The sequence below is a fragment of the Frieseomelitta varia genome, unplaced genomic scaffold (assembly GCF_011392965.1).
Source record: "Frieseomelitta varia isolate USP_RPSP 00005682 unplaced genomic scaffold, Fvar_1.2 scaffold_326, whole genome shotgun sequence".
NCBI lineage: Eukaryota > Metazoa > Arthropoda > Insecta > Hymenoptera > Apidae > Frieseomelitta > Frieseomelitta varia.
The window spans coordinates 81628-108947 of NW_025110064.1; the positions used below are offsets into that span (position 1 = coordinate 81628).

General features: G+C 35.3%; 1 protein-coding gene across 4 annotated transcripts in view; it reads right to left on the minus strand.

Annotated features, from left to right (window-relative positions):
- Positions 1 to 27320, minus strand: part of LOC122530069 — a 127719-nt gene that overhangs the window by 80996 nt on the left and 19403 nt on the right. The window contains exon 1 of one of the 4 annotated variants that reach the window (XM_043656715.1): positions 16386 to 17407. The exons of the other annotated variants lie outside the window; for them this stretch is intronic. Within the exon in view, the coding sequence (XP_043512650.1) occupies positions 16386 to 16447 (62 nt within the window). The 5' untranslated portion in view covers positions 16448 to 17407. Of the gene's footprint in view, positions 1 to 16385; positions 17408 to 27320 lie in introns of those variants that run through there. 4 annotated transcript variants of the gene reach the window in all.

A 27320-nucleotide genomic window follows, 5' to 3' on the forward strand; every position in this document is an offset into this window, starting at 1 on the left:
CTATTCCTTTTTTTTTTTTTTTTTTTTAAATAAAACATCAAAATATAAGAAAAAACTAATTTCATTAATTTTAAATTAAATTCAAGTTCAAACGTGATTTCTTTTTTTCATTACGCTTTAAAAATTATTTCCTTCAAACGTTGAAGAAAATATTATTTATTTTCAGCAGTAGACGTGATTTTTTACAGAATATTAAAATATTTAAAAAATGTAAAAAATTCAACGAATGTATGTACGTATGATAAATTCACAAGGTCGTTGCACGTTAAATATTGACAATCGGTATCTCGTCAACAAGCGTCTTGCATCACCGCTCGATTACGCGAAACTGTTATCTACCGATCGTATTGATTCACCGTCGCGGAACGATGTAGAGAAGAATTTCAATCGTAAAGAAAAAAGAAAAGAGAGTCGCGAATAGCCAGAAACGAACCGGCGAGAGGGTTAATACCAGTCGGAGGGGATTCAATTGAAAATGGAAGCTGCGTGCTTGGCACAGCCGGGAGGGAACGCGAGGAAACGTAAACGAGAATTTGAATGGTCGCGCGTACGAACGAACGAACGAACGAACGAGGGCCTCCGATAGATAAATTGCGATCGGCATGACCTCGTTCGAAAGATCTCGACGAGATAACCTATGCACCCTCGACTCTTGGCTCGCTCTTTGCCCTATTTATCCGGACGTGTAGGTCATCAGGAACGGGGAGAGGAACGACGGAGAGACGGTAACAACTGATGCAACAAGAAGAACAAGCATCGCTTCTGTTCTTCGTCTCGCCGCTATAAATAAGTTTCGACTCGAGCGACGGCTTAATTCGCCGAAATTGTTGACCCTGCTTGATCATGAGTCGCTCTTCCTTCGGGGGGGGGGGGGGGGGGCATTAGGCGAACGTATAGATACAAATGAGAGGAGTAGATAGACGCTTTCGAATGGAGAGACACGTCGTTCGATTCGTCTTTTAAACGTCGACAATTTTTTGTTTCAAAATTGTAATATTTTCTCAGTTCTAAGTATATTTAAGTAAAAAAAAAAAAAAAAAAGAATAGGCAAAACAAATAATAAATTGATTGCTTCTCAATAATTTTTATCCAGTTGATATCACAACGACGAGTTCGAAGAGAGAGCGACGAATTATTGTATACGGTTCGGTCACTCGTTATGGTCCGCAATCAGCTGCCAGCGCAAGTGGTCGCAACTGATTTGCGGACCATAACGAGTGACCAAACCGTGTACAATAATTCGTCGGTCCCGTCTTAAAACTCGAAGCTATGGAATAATAATATCACTGGACAGAAATTACTAACAGGTAACAAATTTATTATTCATTTCGCCTTGGTTATATTTAAATATACATAAAACTGAGAAAATATTGCAATTTTGCAGCAAAAAATTTATAAAAATATACTTGTTATATACTTATTTATAAAAATATACTTGTTATATACTTATTTATAAAAAATATACATTCTTTTCTTCCCCCCTTGCGCTGGGAACTATGGTTCGCGGACCATAACGAGTGACCGAACCGTATGCAGCAATTATCAGATACCAGCAAGATATTTACTGGATACAAAATTATTAAGAAGTAAATAAACTTGATTATAAATTAAACCATAATTAAAAACTAATCATTAGTTTTGCCCGGGACTACATTTAGATATATACTTAAAAACTGAGAAAATATTGCAACAAAAATTTGCAGCAAAAAATTCTCAACGTACGTGACACGTCATTCCAGCGGAGGAGGTTCAGGCGAGAAGAGAAGGGAACCACCGGGGTTAGGGGTATAATCTGGTAAGGTCAAGGTTCGTTGAATGTTGAAACGATACATACGCTTTTCGACAAATGCTTGGCGAAACGTTTATACCGCTAAGTTCGTTGTATAATGCATGAAACGGCGAGAAGCGAGGAGGAAAGACTTTTAATCAATTTTAATATCTCCGCATGAATAATTCCACAGCCGTGTTTTTAAATTCACTCCGGAGGGGCAGAAGCTAATTGCATTCAAAGCTTGAATCGAAGCAAACGTAATGTTGAACCTCTTTCCTTTCGTTCTGCTGCACTAAAGGTTCTTTCGTTACGCAGAGCTTGGAACACGATTTCGAATATTAAACTCGCAATATGAAATTATAACGTGATTACTACTGCTACACTCGGCTACATTTTACAGACCACTGATTCAGGCTCTGGATATCTCTCTATCGAGAATTCAATATCAGGGAAATATTATACTACAAATTACATCGCGATCGCTTTTGCCAGATATGATTTGAATCGTGGGCGTGATTTTCTCGTCGTCTTGTTTGATTTCTGAAACGGAAGGAGAGAAAAGAAGAAAAAGAATAAAGTTAACAATACGTTGATCGCTTGCGAATAATAAGTCAGTAATATACGTACACGCGAGCGAACATCTACCTGATGTGATTACGCAACGAGCGTAACTAATGAATAAGAAGTCTGCCATTCTCGGCGTAGCGTATCAAACAAATTCACCGTGAATTTTCCGGTAAGAAACCTTAATCGTCCATCGTTTAAATGAGCCGAAGATGTTCAAGACGGAATTAAAATATGCATCAGTATTCCCAATTGGAGAAACTGTACTGCTCACAAAAATTAGGGGATATTTCAAAATGAATATAAAGCATTTTATTCTTTTTTTTTTTTTATTTTTTATTAAACAAGAACATCAGACATTTGACCTGTCGTTTGCTTTTCTGATGTTCTTGTTTAATAAGAAAAAAAGAAAATTAAATGCTTCATATTCATTTTGAAATATCCCCTAATTTTTGTGAGCAGCGTAGAAAGAAACACGATTCATTAGACAATACAGGGAAACATACACCTGTATTACTGCAATGTATTTTTCGAAATTTCTTTCGACAATTATTTTCGATCGACAATTATATTTCAAACACAATATGTATTCCACGAAGTTAAAGAGCTAAATTTTAATAATTTTAATAACCGAGGAATTGTCGAACTTCGAACTTTTGTAACTTTGTAACAGGCAGCATTCTGCAACAGTCGCTGAGTTTTTGAAAACCGAAGCTTTCAGGATCGATCTGCAAATTTTCTGTTTGCAATATTTCTACGTTACGTGACTGACGTAGCGGAAAAAACTGAACGTACCTTTATTCTTCGAAATTTTTACAAGTTCGAACGTTCTCTACAGAAGGAAAGTTGAACAATTTTTCTCGAGACTAAATTTCACTGTAGCCTTCAGGATTAAAATCTCCCCTAAAATTTGAGCAACGACTTTAGTTCGCCAGATTTATTCAACTCTGAATGAAAGATTGCATTAGAATCATTTATTGGACTTGTTCATAAATTTTAGAAAAATGAATAAAGCAGAGTGAGGGAGAAAAATATATGTACATGTAGAAATATATATAGTTTAGACATAACTATATGTACATGTAGAAACATATATATACATATAGTTTAGAAAGAATATATTAAAACAAGCATATAAATAGAATATGTAAAACATATAAATAAGAAAACGAACATATAAATAAGAAAAGTCCTTGTGTTACATTGAACTTATATACTATAATTATTACGAGTGAACATTTTATTATTTGTACACGATACCATATGTTTTCCGAAGGATGATAACGGTACGATTTACTCGCTTTGAAAAAGAAAAACTACGTCTCGCATCGAACTCGTGATTCATAAAAATGGCCTCGGACACGTTTCCTAATAACCGAAAGTGATTTCATTTATCACAGTTCAACTATTCATAAAAATGGCCTCGGACACGTTTCCTAATAACCGAAAGTGATTTCATTTATCACAGTTCAACTATTTCCCCAGCTATGGCGACACGTATTTCCTCAAAGGAAAATGAAACTTTATCTGCGAGAAGTATGAAATACTTGAGATCAGAGTCCAAGAAACAGTGAGACAAACGTCAACCATTTTTAACTCGAGCCTTTGTCTCCGAAAGAAAAATTTTGTTACAAAGCTCTTTCGTAAAAGAAAAGAAAAAAGAAAAAAAAAAGAAAATTCCTGTAGAATGTTTCCTAGTTCCTCTGACAGAAGTTTTATATTAACACTTGAAGCACGGGGACACGTAGATTTACGTTTATGCACGTATTTCACTCGAGTTGCACCGTCTGGAAAGCATGAAGCAGCGCGTTCTTCAACGAATTGTTGGAGAATGAAAGAAAAAAAAATTCCCTTAAATAAGCCTTGAGAAGTATGCAACTCAAAAAAAAAAAAGAAGCGAAACGAAATGTACAGGCTGTCTCAGAATGAGCGGTACAATCGAGCAGAAGCGAAGAAAGAAAAAAATGTTTTCATTGAAAGTCTTCGAGACTATCTTAAATTTCATTGATTTATCAATTTATTTATTAATAATAAAAATCGCGAATAATCGACACGGGGATATTTCATCTGTGCAAGGATAAGTGAAAAATGTACAAGAAGATAGACTTCAAATATATTTCGCTAAAAACTGCTCTAGCAGACGTGATAAATTTTCAAACTCGACTTTCCCGAAAACAAAAGCTTCGATGAGAAAATGTTATTCCTTCTTCTCCACTCACTTTTTTTTTTTTTCACGTAGAATCACCTTTTACTGAAACGCCCTGTACATGTCAATTCTGCTTCAGGCTCCACTTCACACGAACGTTTTGCGAACCTTATGCAAAACAAATGCTAGAAATGAAAATAAATTTAAAAATTTCATCGATGGTCGAAGGTTTGAAATTCAATAAAATTGCAACTTGCTTCAGTTCCCTCGAGAAATGGCCCTGGAAATGGAGAATGATAACGAAAAAAGCAACCATTAAGCGTTAATTGCTGGTAGTTCGAGTTCACACTTCGTTGCGATGAATTTGGGACAATTTGGACCGACCGTCCGACCAACCGAGTCGAAGGATTATTAATCACCTACTCCATCCAAGAAAAAAAGAAGAACCGATTCATTTGCAATTTTTGCAAAGCTTTCAACGAGAAGCAGATGACTTTAATGACTCGGTGAAAGAGCGACAACCGTGCCATTATGCTTTCTTACGCAAAAGGGTGGGAAACTAATTAACTTGAGTGCTGCTTCTTCGCTGGCCCGTAGCCTAAGAAGTCTAAGAAAATTCGTTGAACCTTGCCTAGTAACACGGTTACGCGGGGATGTTCAGCTATTCGAACAGAATATTACATATTACAACAAAATTGTAATATTCTCTCAGTTTTTAAGTATATTTGAGTAAAACAAAATAGGCAAAACAAATAATAAATTGATTGTTTCTCAATAATTTCTATCCAGTTGATATCACAACGAGGAGACAGCGACGAATTATTGTATATGGTTTGGGTCACTCGTTATGGTCCGCAATCAGTTGCAAGTGGTTGTCTTTCTTGTGCTGGAACGACGTGCCACGCACGTCCAGGATTTTTTGTTCCAAAATTGTAATATTCTCTCAGTTTTTAAGTATATTTAAGTAAAACAAAATAGGCAAAACAAATAATAAATTGATTGCTTCTTAATAATTTCTATCCAGTTGATATCACAACGACGAGTTCGACGAGAAAACGACGAATCATTGTATACGGTTTGGGTCACTCGTTATGGTCCGCAATCAGTTGCCAGGGCAAGTGGTTAAAGCAACGAATGGCAATTTTACGGCAACGTTCTCGTCTCACAAGGGAATATACCGAACCCGGAATCGCCGATTTTGGTGAAATTTGGCATGAATGTAGTATTTTCAAAAAAATATCCGTATTTTCCTGTTTATCGGCGACAATCGATGTTGAAGGGATGAAAATTACCCTCAAAGTAGGGAGTGCGAAACATATTTTCTTAAATATCTCGGGAATTATTAAAGATACCGCTTTTTGTATAAATTGACGAAATTAGTGTTTTTTGACGACAAATTTAATGGTGTATACTGTCTTGAAAACAATATATTTAAAAAAAAAAACCGTATTTTCGAGTTTCTAAATGTCAACAAATTTTCTTGAATACTATATATTCGAACACGAATGACGGATAAAATGGAATCTCGATATTTTCATTAAAAATAATTCATTATTTTCAAATGTTTCCTTGTCAGATTTTTTCCGTTGTTTCTTTTTTTTTTTTATCGATATCGAGTTCATTGACGACCAGACATTTATATTTTGTAGTATAGATTTATGTCCAGGAAGTATTGGAATGTTTTTTTCAGACGATTTTAGTCGTAGAATATGTTGAGCCTGTTGTGACAAATTTTTGACATCTATTGCAGAAGGAAGAGTCAATCTTCTTGATTACGTGTTCGTGGGTTTTTTTGGTGTGTCCTGTCCTCAATCGAGCTTAAATATAAGTATAATTTTTTTCCCGGTTAATTTGCTAAAAGAAATTTTTTCATTTACTACTACTTGTGGATCTTCGTTCGATTTAATATTGCCCATAATTGATTCCATTCATCCTTGACGTTGATTTTTGCATAGTAGTTTTTGATTTTATAAGTTGTTGATCTGTGACTCGCCTAATGGTAGGTTCAATGCTTTCTTGTCATTCAAATCTGTCATTTCATTTCCAACGATGCTGTATCCAAGGCTGTTACATTTTTGTACAAGTTGGAGAGTTCAGTGTAAAATATTTTCAGTGGTGTCTCTGTCCTTTTTCATTCTATTGGATAAAGCTGAAAGAGTTCTTCACAGACAGCAGAAAAATACGATAGAGAGGTAAAAAACCCTCGTTTTCTGGAATTCTGCGGAGAAAAAGGTGTCGCGTTTCTCGCACGATGCAAAAACGTAAGGTGTTACGAGGATATATTGACCGGAATCGGAAAGATTTTCAATAAAAGCGCGGCGAAGCTTTGTTAATCCAATCCGGCCGGTGAGAATGAAGTTTCTCGAGTTCAGCTGCGTAACGAAAATTTGCATTAACGAAGTTTAATTGAAGCGCGAGAGGACAGCGCCGCCAGCAACTGGAATTTCGCATTTTGCTTGTATCGTACTTTTTTTCTTTTTTAACGGAATTTTTAAGTAGTATCAAGGGAAATTAAATGGTAACTTGTTCTCCGTTCGAACAGATTGTGAGGAAAATTTTTGCACGAGGAGATCTTGCTCGTTATTGTGAACCGAGAACAAGGATTTTTATTTAAGAAGATTGTCCTGCTATATTTTCAGTTCAATGTTAAACGTAATGGTAAAAACTATTTAGAAATTATTCGATACAGATGGTCCATTATTCATATATAAATACCTGTATTTATGTAAAATATATATACTATATATTTAATATATACTTAATATGTATATTATACTTAAATATATATACTACTGCATATTTTGTAAAAAATAGAAAAATAAACTACTAAATTGAACGTCATCATACGTATATATTTGATTTTGGTTGCTCAAAAATATTAATATAAATAAAACTATTAGTAACCGTATCAACCGTAGTCTACGTATAAATTAGTATAATTTAAATGACAATTGAAATAAGTAGATTTACACAATTATGTTTCTGTCCAGACAGAAATTAAATAATAGTAATTTTGGCAAGAATACCTGTATCTTGTAAGTAGTTGTAAAAAAACGAAAGTGACATCGACAGAAGTCGATTGTTACAGCATGTTAATAAAATCACAATAGTTAAATTATTAATAAGATGTACAATTATTTATAAGACTCTCTATGTTAATTCATAATAATTGTACATATGTGTAACAACTGTTCAATTATTTATAAGACTTCTATAATGATAAATAAATAAATAATACTCGCAACTGTCATTTCAAACATCCCGCCAAGAAAGTGATATACATATAATGTAGCAGATTCAGTCTATATTTAGACAACACAGACTGAACGTTGTGCCAATGAATAAATATTTTACCATTATCTACAATAAATTACCATTTGTATAATTATACGCTGCTACGTGTCAAGCAATTCTTACATATATATATTTTAATTAATAATTAATTTACATATATAATATATATATATAATATGTAAATTAATTATTAATTAAAATATATATAATATAAAAATATTATATATGTAAATTAATTATTAATTAAAATATATATAATATATAAAGTATAATATACATAAATTAATTATTAATCAAAATATATATAATATATAAAGTATAATATACATAAATTAATTATTAATCAAAATATATACAATATATATAATATAATATATATAAAATATATAATATATGTATATATATACTCGCACGTTTATCACAGCAAATATACTCCCCCCCCCTCTCATTAACCAACAAAATCAACGAAAGGATAAAACGACAAATAAAAAAGCAAATACGAAAATTACACGACCGCGGCAGACCGACCGCGCATTTGCAGCGAAACAGCAAAATTATACCCGCTCTGGAGACGCAACCGCATCCGTTGACCGATCGTTAGGCAGTCCCGATTGCAAAAATTCTCCGATTCGACCGAACGGCATTCATCTCTCTCTTTCACAGTCACGCGAAACGACCGCGAGACAAAGGCGACACGCCTCGCGAACGAATATACGTGCGCGCGCGATGAAACGAATCCTAACAATAAGTAAAACGACCTTGCACAAAGAGTCGGAAACACGCCGGCAGGTCGACGACCGGTTAGCCACGGCTCGCAAGATGCAATAAGGAACGCCTTTCTACAGCCTTGACTGCAACCTCCATTACGTTGCTGCCAGTCCCGTCGTCACGTGTAAACGTGCATCGAATGACGTGTCACTGTCGCTCGCACCACGCGTGTGCATCGGTACAACGGCCGTTATTGCGTGGGTTAGACACACTGTATTTTTATAATCAACCGAGGCAGTCGAGGCGACGACTTTATCGGGGCCTCGTCAACTCGGCTGACGCGCCGGATACACCTACACGGTACAACAACGTTTGAAAAGTTCTCCCCCCGGTTTTTTTTTTATATTGAAAAATTTTACACCGGTACGCGCGGCTTTATTTATTTTTTTTCTTTTTTAACAACTTCGATATTTCCCCGTCTTTTATCAACTCTTGACAGAAGAGAACTCGACTTGACAGAAGAGAACAGAGTCTGTGGATCTTCACAATTGTTATTATTCATATTAATACATTCATTATTTACTCTTATGTTACTTTATCCACTATATATTGTTTAATAAAGACAATGTAGACTTATAAAGACTAAAAAAGAAACTTAATAGAGACAATACAGACTTATAAAGATTAAAAAACTTAATAAAGACTGAAAAAAACTTTAGCGTTTTTATTTTTGAATAATTTCAAAAAATAAAGCGTTTTTATTTCTAATATTACGGTATTATGCCGCATTCAATAAAGTCAAGATGAAAGTGTTTTTACAAAAAAAAACGGGCAGTGGGGCTCGCGCGGTGTTTGGAGGGGAAAGAGGTAACAGAACTGAAGTAGGTGTGGAGGGGGGCTCTTCCCCTCTTGGCTCGCAAAGAGGGGCATACTTGGCTCGCCAGATCTCTATCATCTATTTAATGAAGATACTGCTCGAAGGTTGGCCACATGCAGCAACGTGAAACATTGACCAATTTCAGCTAGACATTGTTTTGATGATGTTTGGTGCACTGCAGTTACGATTTGATCTCTCTTGATTGGTATCGAATAAACTTACTGGACAAGCGAGAAAATCAAAATCTTTTTGTTGCGATTTTCATTAAAAAAAGAAGAAATTTTTAACGGACGTTTTTCTTCTAGTTTGTCGCTGTTAGAGCTTTAATATTTGAATTTGGGACGCCCTGTGTATAGCGTTTCAACATGTCACTGGCATGACTTTAGTCAAATTATATCTTTAGACCGAACAAGCCCCTCTTATTTTTAGCTATCATACTTCGCGTTGGTATATTCATTTTGAATCAGAAGAGAGATGAAAATGACTCGTCACGTGTTTCTCCTGCTGTAATGCGATGTGTCGTAGGGGCGATTAAGCAGAGAAGCGAAAGATAAAAATGATGAAATAACGACTGATAATAAGAAAATGACCATACGGTGTGACGAGTTTGCTATTATCTCATCTCTTGGCATTATTTTTCGTCGACGCGTTCACGAGTGGAACCTAACAATCGCCTAACAGTCGAAAATTACTATCGTCATGCGATCCGTGAAACGCACAATGATGTAGCATAACCTCGAAACACATTAACACCGGCAAATCTTTCTTTCCTGCTGGCTGGAGAACTACGAATCTGCTACCACGTGATTCTCGTCGAAACCTTGGAAATATTTGAAAAGAATTGTGAAAGTTGAAAGTAGAAAACGTTAAATAATTTGAAAATATATCTTGCAAATTAGACTCAACGCTAGAATTATGATTACCGACGACTAAATTGTAAAAACTGAATTAGAGAAATTATGGAAAAAATAGGAAAAAATTTACAATACGATAAAGAACAAAAAAATTAATTCAAGTCTCTGAGAACGTAACATTGTTAGTTTGTAAAACTACTTAAAAAAAAAATTTATATTTCTAAAATTAAAATCTGTTCAATTTTTCACAAGAAGTTAGTATTTTTTTTTATTTTTTTAAATGTGGATAGAACATATAAGATTACGGTGCAATTGAATAGACTAGAAATGTAATGAAAAGAATTTGCAGGTTTTTGTATATTTATCTTCTCGTCGTAGGTATTAATTTTTCATTTTGCCAATTTTAATTTTTTTTCTTTTACCAATGTGTCAATTTGACTTCGTTTAATTAATTTGGCGACGAATTAAATTGGGAAAACGAGGGACAAGCGAGGGTTAAATTCCATCACGGGTAAAAGGTAAGTAGCTTTTGCGATGATTGTAAGTATGGTTACGTCACAGAGACTGATGACTTGATTGAGCAAAAATATGCACTGAATAACGAGCAAAGCTTCGAAATGCTAGTAAATTGCTGCATTCCTACGACATTACGTCACATATTGTACAGCGAGCTCAAATATCGTATCGCCAAATGATAAATTTTGTCGATAAACGATCCATTGTCGAGTAATTTATGACTGATGTTATATGATAGAATGTTGCCAAATTATCATTAATTTCTTCTTCGTTAGAAATATTTTTCTATTGAATTTCTAACCCAATTTCTCTGATTTGACGATTTTATACTTCAGTCTCAGAGTCAACTGTTGTAAAAAAAGATTTAATTTCAAAAATCCAGTAATATTATATTCAAGTCACTCGTGATTCTCAACGTGTTACTCAAATTACAATTTTCATTGCTAGAACTATCTAGAACCATGCTAGAACTAAAGTGATCGAAATGACCATTTTTGCAAAAAAGTTTCATCGATTCACAACGATTTTTCACCAAATATATATAAATGAAAGCTTGTGTCCTTTATAAAACATAAATCATTTTAATATATAATAAAATATAATATATTATATTAAAATATAACATTATATTTAATATATAATAAAATTAATATAATAAAATCATTTTTCCATTTCAAACGATCTAATTTCTTTGATAAGAATCGAAACTACCAATATGAGCAAAATGATCAAATTTCACAGATTTATAAGCATAGAGATTTCGAACAATTCTTCGTAAAATATATAAACGAAAACCTAGTGTCCTTTATTGCATTGAAATTATCTTTTTACTTCAAACAACCTAGTCTGACATGAGTTTTCAGTCGATATTTGAAAAAAAAAAAAATTTTTAAATCCAGTGTTAACTATTTACATATATATTGCAAACTTTATATATTACTACATATTTTGTAATATATATATAAAATTATATTAATAATTATAATATATTAAAAACATATTAAAAATATATTTAAATAAAATAATTTTAATATTATAATATATTTTAATATACATTTTAATAGTATAATATATTAAAAATATATTTAAATAAAATAATTTTAATATAATATACCAAAACATAATTACTAATAATATAATACAATTATTTAATAATATATTTCTTTTTTATATATTATTACATTGTTACTATTATATAATATTGTAGTCACGTTGCTGTATTGTAATTCTCTACGTAAGAACGGTTGTCAAGACCAATATCGAATCAAGAACGCCGAATCGAAGGGTGAAACCGCTGATGTTTCCGTGAGCGTCAATGACCCACTCGAATTCGGCCAACAAGCACGTCGAAAAAAACGTGACGCCTGCCCCTGTTCGTCGCGTTTAACGACGAAACGAAGCGCCTGTCTCCACACGCGAACGAATGACGTGGACGGATGTCGAACTGAATTGGCGCAATGACCATAACCAGGGTCTAACGCGGCGACGGATGGATGTGCGACCTTTTCCTTTGCCGTTTAAAAGAATCGAGCCGAGCGGAACGAAACACGAACCGGTGGTGGCTCGTTCCACACGAAGGAACATGGCTACCGCGCGCTATCGCTGCGCTGCCAGTCTCTCTCCTCGTCCCACTCGACGAACTTCGATTCCTAGTGAAAAGCGTGACGAAAGGACTTGGTCGCAGAAATTCAGGAAACGTCGCATTTAAACGTGCAAGAAATTACCGCGAGTTCGCGACACGCGTTCCTTTTTTTCCTCTGTAAACCAGTGCGAAATAGCGAAAAGACGAAAGCGCGAATTAGCTCCGACGGTACCGCGAACGTTTATTTATTTTTTTTTCAAAAAAAAAATTTGCAATGAGATACATAGCGAAGAAAAGTTTAATCGTTCACTTTCTTTTCTTGAGGTAATTTAGAAACCTTTCTATGTAATATATAATTTTTAAATGTAGATATATAAAATATACTCATAACGTAACGTGAAATGAATTTTGAAATGCATATTCTACGAACGTGCACGAGCTACGAACTTTTCATAAAAATGCTTGTCAAGAAAAAGAAAGACGACAGTTAGAAAACGAGATGAACTTTTACTTTCGCATTTTTCTTTTTCTCGCACGTACACCAAAAGTGCGCAGCTAATTTATCAAAGCAAAGGAACTGGAAGATTGATCCTAATCGCAGAAACGCAAACGCGTATGTCCAAGCAATCGAACGAGCAGAGAAATGGAGGAACGAATGCGGCTCCGTTCGAAATGAATGTCTCATACACTCTTCTCTCGTTTAGATCCCGTTATCCGAGCGGCAGCACGTCGAGGATAATAGGGTCATAGCAATCTACCCCGTCGCGTCCTTGTCTCTGCGCTTCCACACCAGCGCAATAACGTCACATTTTTCTAGTTCAGCGACCATCTTTATCCGCTGAAATCGGCCGCGCTGCCGCCGCGTATCGTCGACGAAACTTTTCGTCTCAGGTGTGTTAAAAAAAAAAAAAAAGAAAAAGAAAGAAAAAAATTGAAACAGCGCGCCAAATTTTGCAACTTTTGAATTACAATTCTTCCCTGTGACTCGCAACATTTCTCCAAAATATCGGACATCGTCGATCGAAATATCGTGAAATATCGAAATGTCGCCTTCGTCGTTTAATCCTCCATTTTCACAACGAAAGCGGCAAATAGAAATTCAAATGCACGCTACATACGGCCGTTTTTCCTCTCGGGAGATTTATTTTAATCCCAGGCTTCATTCTGAATTTACGCGCATTCAGAATTTTCTCATGGTCTACTACAATACCATTGAGATTCCTGATGCATAGCAACAGAACAAAGGAACCGTCAAGACTGTATCAGAGGCTGGTGCCTGCGTCGTTCTCTGGCCATTTTCTCGAGAGTTGCATACCTTTCTACTGACGCTTTCTCTGCTTCCGAGATTATAAAAATACGAGCGAGCATTTTCCATGCCGGGGAATGTTTCTTTTTCTATACGGCCGTGTGACTACGTACGGCAGATATCGATACGTAAACATTCGTCAGCATTGAATGACGTTCAAATGAATCTGAAACAATGCCATATATTGCGGCATGCAGTACGGCTTGAACTGACGTCAGAATTCTTCAACTGCTAATTGTCTTCCAAGTTGTTTATTTCACATGAGGAGAAACTTCCATATATTGATCAAAAAAGACTGGAATATTTCGCACCAAGACACATGACGTTTTCATAAAAACTATGAATCGTTAATTTTGAACCATCAATCAAAATTCCACTTGAAAAGGAACACTTTGATTTTATACGTTTGGGTTCAATTTCTTCTCATTATTTTTTTTTCTCTCTCTTTTCAGTAAACTGATAATGCAGAGACAAGCTACACAACTTTTGGAGTTCTCCTTCTTTCTTTGTAATGTACAAATTTACAAAAGCAGTGGCCAGCTAACGAACCTCGTAACGTTACGATCAAATACAAAGCAAGAACATTTTCATGTTCTAGGAAGTTGCGTAAACCAGAATTAATTAAATTATTATCAAAATCGTTAGCGTAGCACTGCACATCAAAGAATCATTTGCCTCGACAGCGTAATGAAATAATTGCGTAGCTATTACTGCCGTTTCAACGTGCGCGTTCGTACAAACACGATCATCAGTGAGATCATTGTTTCTCATCAGCCACGTATGTATTATACTTATAGAGAAACGAGAAAACGTATGCAACTCGACTGATTTGTAACATGTGCTGGACTGGACTGCGGATATTTACGCACTGTGTTTGTGGGAAATTTGAAAACGTAGAAATACAGAAAATGCACATAATGTTTCTATCAAAGATAATTTTAAATTTCACTCTTTAATTGTATCCATAAACATATAACTTTGAACAGAAATATTTTTTAAAAAACCAAGTATCTTGTACAAAAATGTAGTCATTCAGCCAAGAAAGTTCCGATTTGTTAAATTACAAATAGATCAAACGATTTTCATTCCATTGAGCGAGTAAAAGTAATTTTAAATTCCGTTTCGTAATTGTATTCATAAAGGTGTGACTTTGAATGAAAATATTTTTAAAAACAAACGTATCTTGTATAAAAATTTGGTCATTGAGCCAAGAAAGTTTTTGTCTGTTCAATTACAAATAGATCAAACGATTCCAGAAGTAATTTTAAGTTCTATTCTTCAATTATATTATTATCATTTTTTATTATTCTATTTATAATAATATGACTTTGACTGAATAAAAGGTATCTTGTACAAAAATGTGATTATTTAACCAAAAAAAGAAAAAAAGTTTTTGTCTGTCAAATAAAACAGATATGAAATTTTGCGATATGTATATATATTCTTAGAATAATGTTAGTCAATACCCGCTGGATCTCATTACTGTATAATTGTTTTGTAACAAGCGCTCGGGTATATCGTGCTTATATATTGGTTGCGATAATAAACAACATTTCCACGAAATAAAGGACAGTGATTAACTGCGTTGATGATCTACAATATACGCATCATTGTGATTTCTGCGATCACCGGAATTTACCAGCCATGACACTGTTATTATTGCAGACTAAATTTTAGATAAAACAGAGCAGAATTATTTGATGGTGTTTAACAATTAAAATGGTGTTAAACCGGTGTTTAACAATTCTGTCAGCATAGTCTACGCGTATGATTAAACTCCAAAAATGTAGATCGTTTAAAAATTGCACTGAAAAAGGGACAATACTTCAGACTCGAATTGCATTCTATTGGATTGTTATGAACAACTCCGAACAAGAAAAATATATCAAATTATCAACAGACACAGCGAGTGAACCGATACAAAGAATTGATGGAGAAAAATCTTTATTAATATCGGTTCTATACTGTAGTATTTCAAACGAATACTTTGGAACATTTCTATTTCTACTCGTTAACAAATACAAAAGAATCTGTGAAGCTAATGTTTCAACAATATTTAAACAGAACTTGTAATATCTTATAATATCGAGTCGCACTCATTACAACTTCGATTTGAAAGAAAACTCAAACCGCGATCCTACGAGAAAGTTCGAAATTCGAATATTTTAAACTTAATTTCTTTGAAACATTAAGCAAATAATCTTAAAATTAAATAATAATTTCAAATGATTCATTTAGAGCATTTCAAATAATTTCTTTAGAGTAAATAATAATTTTAAACTTAATTTCTTTAGAGCACTTTACACCGAGAACAATGTTAAAATTACAATGTATAATTCTTACTCAAAAGGATTGGAAAGAAAATCACGAAGCAGGTGAACTAAGTGCACTTTATATAGAACAGATAAAATAAAACACTTGTTAATTATACGTTATAACAAGTTACATGAATAGGAACAAAATTAATTCCTGCAATTGAGAATTTTCGAAATGCCAAGTATCAATCGTGAAGCAAGAGGTTAGCTAAGTGCACTTTATATAGAACAGATATAATAAAAAAAAAAAACCCTCTGTTAACACGTATATCATAACAAATCAATTGAATCTTGCACATTTTCGTCAGCTCGAAACGCTGAAGCAAGTATCAATCTCGCGGAACCTTCGAATTGTTCCACGACGTATATATATATATTTCCCGAAACCGGTTTCTAACGACGTCGGCCGAAATAACAAGTGAAAAAAAAGAGGAGTGGAAGAGAAAACGTACCGAGCAGAGTTATCGCCGACGAACTGCGACTTCTCGGTGTGAAACGGCGTGCCAAACGTCATAACCGAGCAGGTAGGCAAACGAGGCTGCTGTCGGTTCTTCGAGTTCCTGCCGGTCCTCAGTCGATTTTCGTTACCGGCCGAGTCCCCGCGGCCGCCGAACAGTTCGGCTAGTCAGCTGATCGCGCGATGCTTCATCGCTTCGCTCACCGTGCGCATTATCGCTGGAATTGCTTCCTTTCCAGCTATCCTCTCGCTCTCCGCGCGATTCCCGGCTGTCGCTGCGCCGCGAAACAACACGACAAGGCAACACCACACGTCCAGATCGTACGTTACGCGCGTACGTTCGACGTTAATCGAATCGGGGGCCAATGCTCAACTTTCACAGACGGGCGCGATATGGATTGTACACTTGTCCCTGTGTGCGCGTGAGCCTTCGAAACACTAAATTCCCGGATCCGAGCCACTAAATTCTACCTGCCTGCCGGATAGATGGATGGGTAGCGCTCTGTGGGCACAACAGGTCGCTCTGCGTGCCCTGTTGCACCGTTCTCCCGCTCCGATTATATCACCGATATCTTCAGGCGTATCGAGTATCGAGAAACTCGTCGGAGCAAACGTCAGAGTGGCGAGATATTCTCCGCACGGTCAACACACCAAAGTCACGGGTAACGGTACTCAGGCGCGGTCGGTAAAACACAAATCACGCGCGGAAATTTAACGAAGCGACGACACTGTAAGTGCAACGACCCGTCGTCCCGTCACTCGTTCCCCCTCGGTGTTCGCAGGCGATTCGGGGATCGCGCGACCGTTTCGAAAAAACGTTCGAACTTTTAACACACAGTGGCGAACTGAACGCAGCCCAGGAGCAGCAGCCGCGAGCGCAGAATTGACGATTCGTGCGAGCCCGTACGTGTGTGAAAAGCACGAGCAGCCCGACGAAAACCGATCAGGGCCGAGTCGAGCCGAACGGTCGAGAACCTGCTCCTGTCGCGTCTAGCATCCGACTGGCACGGACGAGAGCTGCCCATCGCCTCCCCTCTCTTACACCCTCCCCCCGCCCCTGGCGCAACCCGCGAACGCGCCATCGCACTACATGTCACTATCCTCAACCCTCTGCAACTCGGACATCGGAGGACGTATCTCGAAGACGCGTCAAGTAGCTCCTTTTTCCAGTTTGTCTCTTTCCTTTTTCCATCCCATAGTGGAGCCGACTCAACGCGGAAAATATGGGAAGCTCGAAGCGCGAAGATCCATAATATTAGCAACGCGGTGTAGTTTGTAACATCTACTGTATCTGTGTATCTCAGTATCTGCAGTTACTGTATCTGTAACTTTTATTAAAAGTGTATAAAGTCTGTTAGGACTGAAGCGTAGAATTGAACGCAAAAATTGATTTGCATTTTCTTTTTCTTTCTTTGTCTATTTAGTTTTATCTCTGTAACTGCAATTACCTTTGAATGACAAACAAGTATAATTTTTGTCGACTTCGAAGTGAGGGTTAAAAAAACTAACGAATCGTGATTTTTTTTTTTTTTATACTAGTTCTGGAAGTACAGGGTTTGCCCAAATTCGTCGAAAATGAAATCGTTATGTCCAAACACGGAAATAGGGAAGAAGCTTTCGGAAGAAATTAAAAAAAAACAAAACAAAGAGCATTATGTCAAGAAGTTATTGAGAAAAGATACAAACAAAAACTCAATAAACTTTTTTTTATCTCAAGTTCCAATTCCGGGGCTGTAGCACACCGACGAAAGTCGACTAAAATAAAGAGGCCTGATTACAATGGAATTCAGATGATTCGAATGAAGAATTATCTCCGAGGAATCACAAGATTTTATCAGAATCAGAATCGGAGTAGAATTACTAATAATTATTTTTATAAAAAATATTTATTTTTGTAAACAATTATTTAAAAAACATCCAACAAACATTGATGCAAGCAGATAATAAATTCTTTTAGGAAAATTCTCATTCAGAGAGGAATTTTTATTTTTTCGCCACCTTCTTGTATCGAATCCCTTTCACCTTTCTCCTCTCCTCCGAGCGTAAATATAGTTAGATGAATCACGTCACTGGGAGTTATACGATCACAATTTTCGTCACTTTTTTCATAACGTCATCCCGTGTTATCTGCATCATTTTTACCAAAAATATTCTCATTTCTCGATGTATATACACACACACACACACGACTGTTTTATTATTATATTGAGTTGCCGAATAAACCTTAAAGTTTTCTAGCGTCACGCTATTCTATTGTCAACTATAATTTATAACATAAACTCAATACTTCAACTAGAATTTATAATATAAACTCAGCAAGCCAATATCGATATTTATCAAGAACATAACCGCAATTACAGAGATAATGACATTTCGTTAAATATCGACCGTACGTGAAAATAGACGTAGTATTTAATCATCACGGCCTTATTATATTCCGCACAGTTGTACCGATCACAATGGCGCTATGAATGTTGCAAATTGCACGTTGCGCACGAAGATACATACGTGCACACCAGGAAAGTCGGTTTAACGTCACGCAAAATCGTCAAAGTACACGGGAGTTTGAAGTATCGTTGCATGTGGATATGTATCCGAATGGAAATCACATGATGTTTCTCTGTCGTCGAACGTGGAACGAACGCGGGATAATAGGCGCGAAATAAAAATAGGACGATACCAGGCGCACGGTTGTAGAAATGTTTAATCGCTCAAAGCGCTTCGCGGGTCCTTTGGAGCTTGCAGTTTTCTTGCAGAAGCCTGGAGCTTCGTCTGTCACCGTTCCTCCTCTGCCTTTTGTTGCCACGTTTCAAAGGAACGGTGTTATTCAGGAAATGGCAATAAAAGGGGCGCATTGATTTGGGCGGAACGCACGAGCCACGTCTATGTACGCGGACGAGGAAAGAAAAGAGCAGCAGCCTCCAAGAAGAATGTCTAACGCCGAGTGGCTGCTGTTTCTTTATCAGCCAACTTTGCAAGTTCTACAGCATCGTGTACAGTTGTAACAATAAGCTAAGAAGAATGTCTAACGCCGAGTGGCTGCTGTTTCTTTATCAGCCAACTTTGCAAGTTCTACGGCATCGTATACAGTTCTAACAATAAGCTAAGAAGAATGTCTAACGCCGAGTGGCTGCTGTTTCTTTATCAGCCAACTTTGCAAGTTCTACAGCATCGTGTACAGTTGTAACAATAAGCTAAGAAGAATGTCTAACGCCGAGTGGCTGCTGTTTCTTTATCAGCCAACTTTGCAAGTTCTACAGCATCGTGTATAGTATCTGACAATAAGCACGACAGTGGAGAGAATGTGGCTCTTTTTCTTTTGGCATTCTTCGCTCAATCATCCGTGAACACTCTGCATGGTTCAAAGTTAATTCTTCAAGTTAGGCAGATACTATTTAGTTCACGAGAAACAAACGATTCACTTTTCCAAGTGAAGTTCATTTACCTTGAGAAAAGTTAAGAAACGAGTAATAAATACGATAAATTCTGAAATATACAGGGTGGGCCAAAAATCACTGTTGAAATAAATAAATAAATAATAAATAATTTCTCTGAAAGAAATAACTTTTTTAAAACATAATAAAAACACTCATGTTTGAATTTAGATTTAATTTAAGATTGATAAAATTAGTTTTTTTCTCATATTTTGATGTTGTGTTTAAAAAAAATAAGTGGGGAGGCTTTTTAGGTCACCCTATATTTAAGAAAAAATCTTGTGGTGGTATGTAATATTATCGTTTCTCTATGCTTTTTAATTATTTATGGAGCTGGGCGATGTTTCTGAACGACTTCAGGTCTTCCTCTTCTGGCGACGATATTAATTTTACGAGATTCAATATACATTTTATCAAGTACTACGTTTGATTACGTTTTATCAGATGACTGCAAAGAAGAACGAGCAATAGCTCGAGAAATTAAAAATTAGTACTCGGTATTAAATTTCGTTGCATATTTCACGTTTCAAAAAATTCCAGTTCAGATATTTTTAAAACGGCTTAAAAATTTAACCCATTTAATATCGTGACTTCATTTCACCGAGGAATTTTCTGGGCGAAGTAGAAAAGTGAATTTTTGCTCGTACTTGGTACGAACGCAAAAAAAACTCCTGGTGCGTATTCCAATTTTTTGTGAAAACGAAAATGAACACCCGATGTTACACAAATTATTCACAAATAAATCATTACAGTGACAACGTAAGAGAGATAGAGAGAGAGAAAATTTACAATACAGTAATAACAAATAAAACTTTTCCCCTTTCATTCGAAAAATTAATCGCTGGACAGAATTTTTTAACTGAAACGAAAGATTTTGCGAATTTTCATCACTTGGCGAGACTGGGGAAAAAAAAAAAATCATCAGTCGCACGATGATGAAAAAGGCTAAAAATCTAATTCGATCGAAAGTTACAATTAAGAAGTGATTTTACCATCATACAAAGTGATTTTTGCAGAAACACCAGAACCACCGTAAGAAGGTTTCTTGAACGTTTATGATATTAATTCCAGTGAAAATTGCAGAACGCCAGAACGTCTTCTTTGTAAAAAGTAGGGCATCGTTAATTTACAGCGTACGACGTTACCTTTTGTGCGCGAAGACGAGCAGATCCTTACCCTCGCGTTTCTTCAATTTAAATAAAATCCCCGGAGTATTAAGTCCGAAGTCGACATTTTGCGTATTTGCTACGCTCCATTTTATTACCGAATCCCCCGATGAAATACACTCGTAACGCATTCGCGATGCAAAAGCGGCTGCTTTTGATTCGAATCGAAGACAGGATTTAATTGCTTCGTCGTTTCAAAAGGACAAAAAGGACCGGTCTTTTTGAATGGAGAATCGCCGTCTTTTGGAAGAAGAATTGGCAGTGAGTCGTGCAGACTTCAAATTTTTTACTTTTACGAACACAACTAACTAAACAGTGAACTCACTGGTTTGTTGCTAATTTATTGATTCGTTTACTATATGATAATTTACAACTTGTTTCACTAATCACTCCTAATAATATTATTAATTTTACTGATATTATAATATTATTATTATTATTAATATATTATTATTATTAATATATATATTATTATATTGTTATTATTATTACTATTAATACTTAACTAATTTATTAACTTGATCCCGATAAAAGTTAAATTTGAAAGAAGAACATTTTGCTACAAAAATATTCCACATACATCAATTCATTGCAACTGAGACACATAAATTCATCCAATTATGTCATTCTGTTCAAAACGAAATCAATATTAATCTTGACAGAAAAACATCCATGTCGTTCGAGAAACTGTAAAAATCTCAAATTCCTCCGTATCTGTCGGATTATCAATAAAAAAAAAAAGGCGAAGTGGAAGCTGCGCGACTCTCAACTACGTCAGAATAAAAATAATGTTTAAAAATCGTGTGTATTATAGTTCTCGGAGTGCGTGGACCGTATCACGCGCAGTCTCGGAGTAATTCGTTGACGTTGAGAAAACTTATCGATGACGCGCGCTTCCCGCATCCTCTGTCAAACGTTCCACGTCAGATCGTTAGTCCCAACGCGGCCGACGTAATTCCACGAAGCCCGACCTACCCCGAGATAGGAAAGATATTTCTGAAACCAGTGAATGAACGATCGATAAGCCGGCTCGACAGGTTGAAGGATCCAGCGATTCTAAAAATTACCATGGAGGGAGGAGGAGGAGGAGAAAGTTAAATCAAGCTGAAACGGCAATCACGAGCCTCTTGTCCCTTCTTAATGTCTGAGCCTGTCTGTCGATCGTCGCTAACACAGCTTGAACGTTACAACTGCCAAACAATCGGAATGATAGAGTTTATTTTCATTTTTCTTGGACATTTCGTTGACGCGAGACGACGCGATTTAAATAATTTTTTCCTGAAATACATTGGCTTACAAAGTTGACTTTTGAAATGCGCCATTGTATTATAAAATTCTGTCCCCGACGTCTCTGAAATTGAAAATTTCATGCTTTAATGTTGGTGTTAACCTCTTCCGCTGGAATGACGCGCAATGTCGAGAAATTCTTGTCCCAAAATTGTAATATTTTTCTCAGTTTCTGAGTATATATTTAAGTATAACCCAGGCAAAACAATATAAACAATAATAAATTTATTACTTGTTAATAATTTCTATCCAGTGATATCATACCGACGAGTTCAGAAGAAGAAAGCGACGAATTATTGTTAACGGTTTGGTCACTCGTTATGGTCCGCAATCAGTTGCCGACGCAAGTCAATTAACTTAACTCGTAAGACGTAAGTTTTCCTATACAATAATTTCATTACAATGAAGCCGTTAACTGTAAACACTATAAATTAAATTTGACCAAAGGCACCTAACGTGCCTTTATAATTCTAAATAGTGGGTTAAGCTTAAAACAAGTAGATATTTTGTTACAGCTCATTATATATGTATACAATCTTATTTGTAATAAAATACTATTACTATCTTATTAGTAATAAAATATATATGCATACAATCTTATTAGTAATAAAAAAATACTCAAACTAAACTATACAATAATTATAGTAAGTAATTTCCTATACAATAATTTCATTACAATGAAGCTGTTAACTGTAAACACTATAAATTAAATTTGGACAAAGGCACCTAACGTGCCTTTATAATTCTAAATAGTGGGTTAAGCTTAAAACAAGCAGATATTTTGTTAGAGCCCATTATATATGTACACAATCTTATTAGTAATAAAATATATATGCATACAATCTTATTAGTAATAAAATACACAAACTAAACTATACAATAATTATAGTAAGTAATTTCCTATACAATAATTTCATTACAACGAAGCCGTTAACTGTAAACACTATAAATTAAATTTGCACAAAGGCACCTAACGTGCCTTTATAATTCTAAATAGTGGGTTAAGCTTAAAACAAGCAGATATTTTGTTACAGCCCATTATATATGTACACAATCTTATTAGTAATAAAATACTATTACTATCTTATTAGTAGTAAAATATATACGTATACAATCTTATTAGTAATAAAATACTCAAACTAAACTATACAATAATTATAGTAAGTAATTTCCTATACAATAATTTCATTACAATGAAGCCGTTAACTGTAAACACTATAAATTAAATTTGAACAAAGGCACCTAACGTGCCTTTATAATTCTAAATAGTGGGTTAAGCTTAAAACAAGCAGATATTTTGTTAGAGCCCATTATATATGTACACAATCTTATTAGTAATAAAATATATATGTATACAATCTTATTAGTAATAAAATACTCAAACTAAACTATACAATAATTATAGTAAGTAATTTCCTATACAACAATTTCATTACAATGAAGCCGTTAACTGTAAACACTATAAATTAAATTTGAACAAAGGCACCTAACGTACCTTTATAATTCTAAATAGTGGGTTAATCTTAAAACAAGTAGATATTTTGTTACAGCCCATTATATTATGTATACAATCTTATTTGTAATAAAATACTTAAACTAAACTATCCTCTCGTTGCACATAATCTGAAAAATATCGGGGATCGTAATTGCACGCCATCGAATGAATCAGTTTATTTCTTTTTTATTTTGATGTTTGATTCAACGTAAGAGAAGGAGAAGTGTCACGAGTAAACAGCGAAATTTCAAGAATGCCGGCGACGTGGGATTTCGAGCGGATTGCTAAAAATAAATCAGAAATTCATCGTCAAACAGCCGTGCAACACAAACCGCCCACCTTCTTCCTATCTGCTCTATTAATTCCCCAACTCCTTATTTCCCCGGTTTAATGCGAAGACAGATAAAAGCCAACAGCCGTAAAAGCGTCTCGTTCGAAGGCAAACCCTTGAAATATTTTCAGGAAATATCGGATCGTATACGATCGGTTTCTGGTTGAACTGGCACGTCGTGCCTTTCCTTCGGCGTGTCGTCGAAAAATAAAACAGCGTGTGAAGATAAAACTCGTATTGGGCTGTAGAAATTTGTTTCGTGTTCATGCGTATCAGTCACGAACGTGTGTCACACTTTTAAGATTCGTCGTGAACATAAGGAGACCAAGATAATTTATCAGAAGAAATTTGTGATGTATCAAATTTACGTTTCTTGTTTATATTTTTCGAAATTGTTAAAAATCAGAAAAATGTTCGATCGTTAATCCCTAGTGAATGTTGCAATAAAGACACGTTACCAAGTTTCACAGTGATCGGTTGGTTAGATTCCGAGATATCTTGCACACCGTTTCTAAAAACCTAGCTTCGAGAAGAACGCGTTTAAAGTTTCAGAACGTCATTTTTCATATGTATCCTTTACTTACTTTTTTTTACTTATACATCGCGGCTGACAGTTCCTACAATTCACAACTAAATTGAATCCAAGTCCCCTAATATTCAAGTCACACGATTTACACTTTACAATATTGCTCAAAGTTGTAAACGGTGATACAAATTCAATTATTCTGTATCCGCGGATTTATTATCATACCCCGAAATAAGTCGTTTTAAAAACTAGGACCTTTTGTATCTTATTTCTAAGACTACTATTTAAAACAAAAAAAAAAAAAAATGTCGATATTTTAAAAATTGCAAACTGTCCTGACCCCTTGATTTTTTCCAACGTTGAAATATGCGTAAAGAGTACAGTAACACTCGCCTCGTGACTTTTGAACGGTGATGTAACTCTCTGTAAGTACGTAAAATAGTCCCTGCAAAGGACAAGGGAGGCGCGCGTATCGTTACGCGAGAACTTGTCAGGTCCCTCGAGTGGAAACTCGTGGGTGTTAAAACCTTCGATCGAACTTGCTGACCGAGATGTTACAAGGACGGTATTCTGCAGCTGCAGCTGCGGACTACACGTACCCATGCATATAAAGACGCGAAGACCGTGGAAGGAAGTAGCGCGAACGCGCATTAAGATAATTATTCCCGGCGCCATTGGAAAAATAGTGTAAACCTCTCTTTACCCTCCGCATGCACCGTGAACTATTCTGACGTCTCTCGAGTAATTAAACCGTAATATATCTCTACGATCTGCAAACACAGGCTCCTTTCAAACGAGCTGATGTTTATCCAAACGTCGAGAATGTTTTAAAAATTAGTGTCACAACATTACTTTGTACAAGGTGGGGCGAAAGTTTCTCCCCGTCTATTTTTCTTTTTCTGTTTTCTGTTTTTTTTTTTTTTTTTTTTTAAATAAAACATTAAAATATAAAAAAAAGCTAATTTATGTTCTAAAAATCTATAAAGAAAATTTTTTTTGAAATACACAATAAAAGAATTATGGATTTATTTTAGTAGGAAGTGATTTTTTTGCCCACCCTATATAAGAATGTTTGCAATTATTATGTCATTTTATAAATTATTTTGCATTTGATTATATGTGTATGTATTTTTAAAGTTATTGTAAAAATTACTTTCATCCAGATTATACGTGAGCATTTCAGTATCGGTTATGATAATATCGTTACTACAGTTGTGATGATGTTATACTATTGAAATAAATTTGAGTTTCTGGTGAAGAATTTTTCTCAAGAACACATATTTGTTGATCGGTTGATATATTGTAAAAGGCTCAATTGAAATTAATCGCGTTTTTATTCTTATTAAATATTGTAAAAAGGAACTATCTTAATACCAGTTATAGTATGTTATTCATCAAATAAATTTTTGGTGAAGATTCTATATTTTATATATTATTAATATCCCAATCAATTTGTATCCAATTTATATCCTAGACTTAAATGGACTTGAGGATTTAATTTTAGCTTAAACTTTAGCTGAAGTTTAATTTATACTAAATTGGTAAATGGAGATGTATAAAACTTCCTGTGCATCGTTAAAAACATAAGGCGATATTAGAGAATTTTATAAATTTTCAAACATCAACATCCAATACAATTATTAATTTAAAATTAAAAGGAACTGTAACATGGCCTCAAAACTCCTGAAAAGATTAAAATATTATAAATACTATAACTAAATATAAAATATTAATATCAATTTTCTCATATTAACTTTCATTTCTACAACCATCATTTCTGCTGCATCGCTGGAAATATAAAACGACATTACAGAATTACATAAATTTTCAAACAGTAACATCAACACATAATACAATTATTCATTTAAAATTAAGGAGGAACTGTAACAGCTTCAATACTCCACTGAAGGATTAAAATCAGCTTTTTCACGTTAACTTTCGTTTCTATGACTATAATCTCCTCTGCATCGTCAGAAATATAAGAAGATATTGGACAATTGTGTAAATCTTGAAACAGTAACATCAACATATAATATAAATTATTAATTTAAAATTAGAAGGAACTGTAACAAGGATCAATATTAACTTCCACTTTTTACAACCTCTAAAAACTTTCTACGATTAAACGTGATTCGGCCGATGGTTGAACACTATGGATATATTTGACAAGTTAGACTCGTCATGCGTCTTCTCTGCCAAAATACACGATGACGAGCCAAACTTGTCAAGAGATCTGAATCAACGTTTTGCAAATTTAAACCGTTTAAAGTTACTTTGTTCTCCCGTTTCATTTTCATCGCGATGCATCGAGCGTGCAGCGCGAGAAAACAAAATTTCGGCAGAGTTTATTCAGAGATTAATTCGGTATCCGAGGGGTTAATAGCCTCGACTATCCACCGTGAGCGAGCGGCCTTTGTCCGACCATAATTATATACAAATTATATTCCTCGAGCGTCGCTCAACGTGTATCCTCCTCTGCACGTTGTTCCAAATTCGCAACGCGGACAAAGTTTCGCCGAGACAGAACAGACACCGAAGGCCGAAAATTTCTGAGGAAGCTGGCGCGCAACTAGTGCTAGACATTCGTCATTGTCGTCGTCCGGGAGTAAGTCCGCAGTAACTTCGTTGTCGATGCAAATGTTTGACCACGCTGGACAAACTGGGTCGACCGAGCAGCCAACGTGCCCAAAG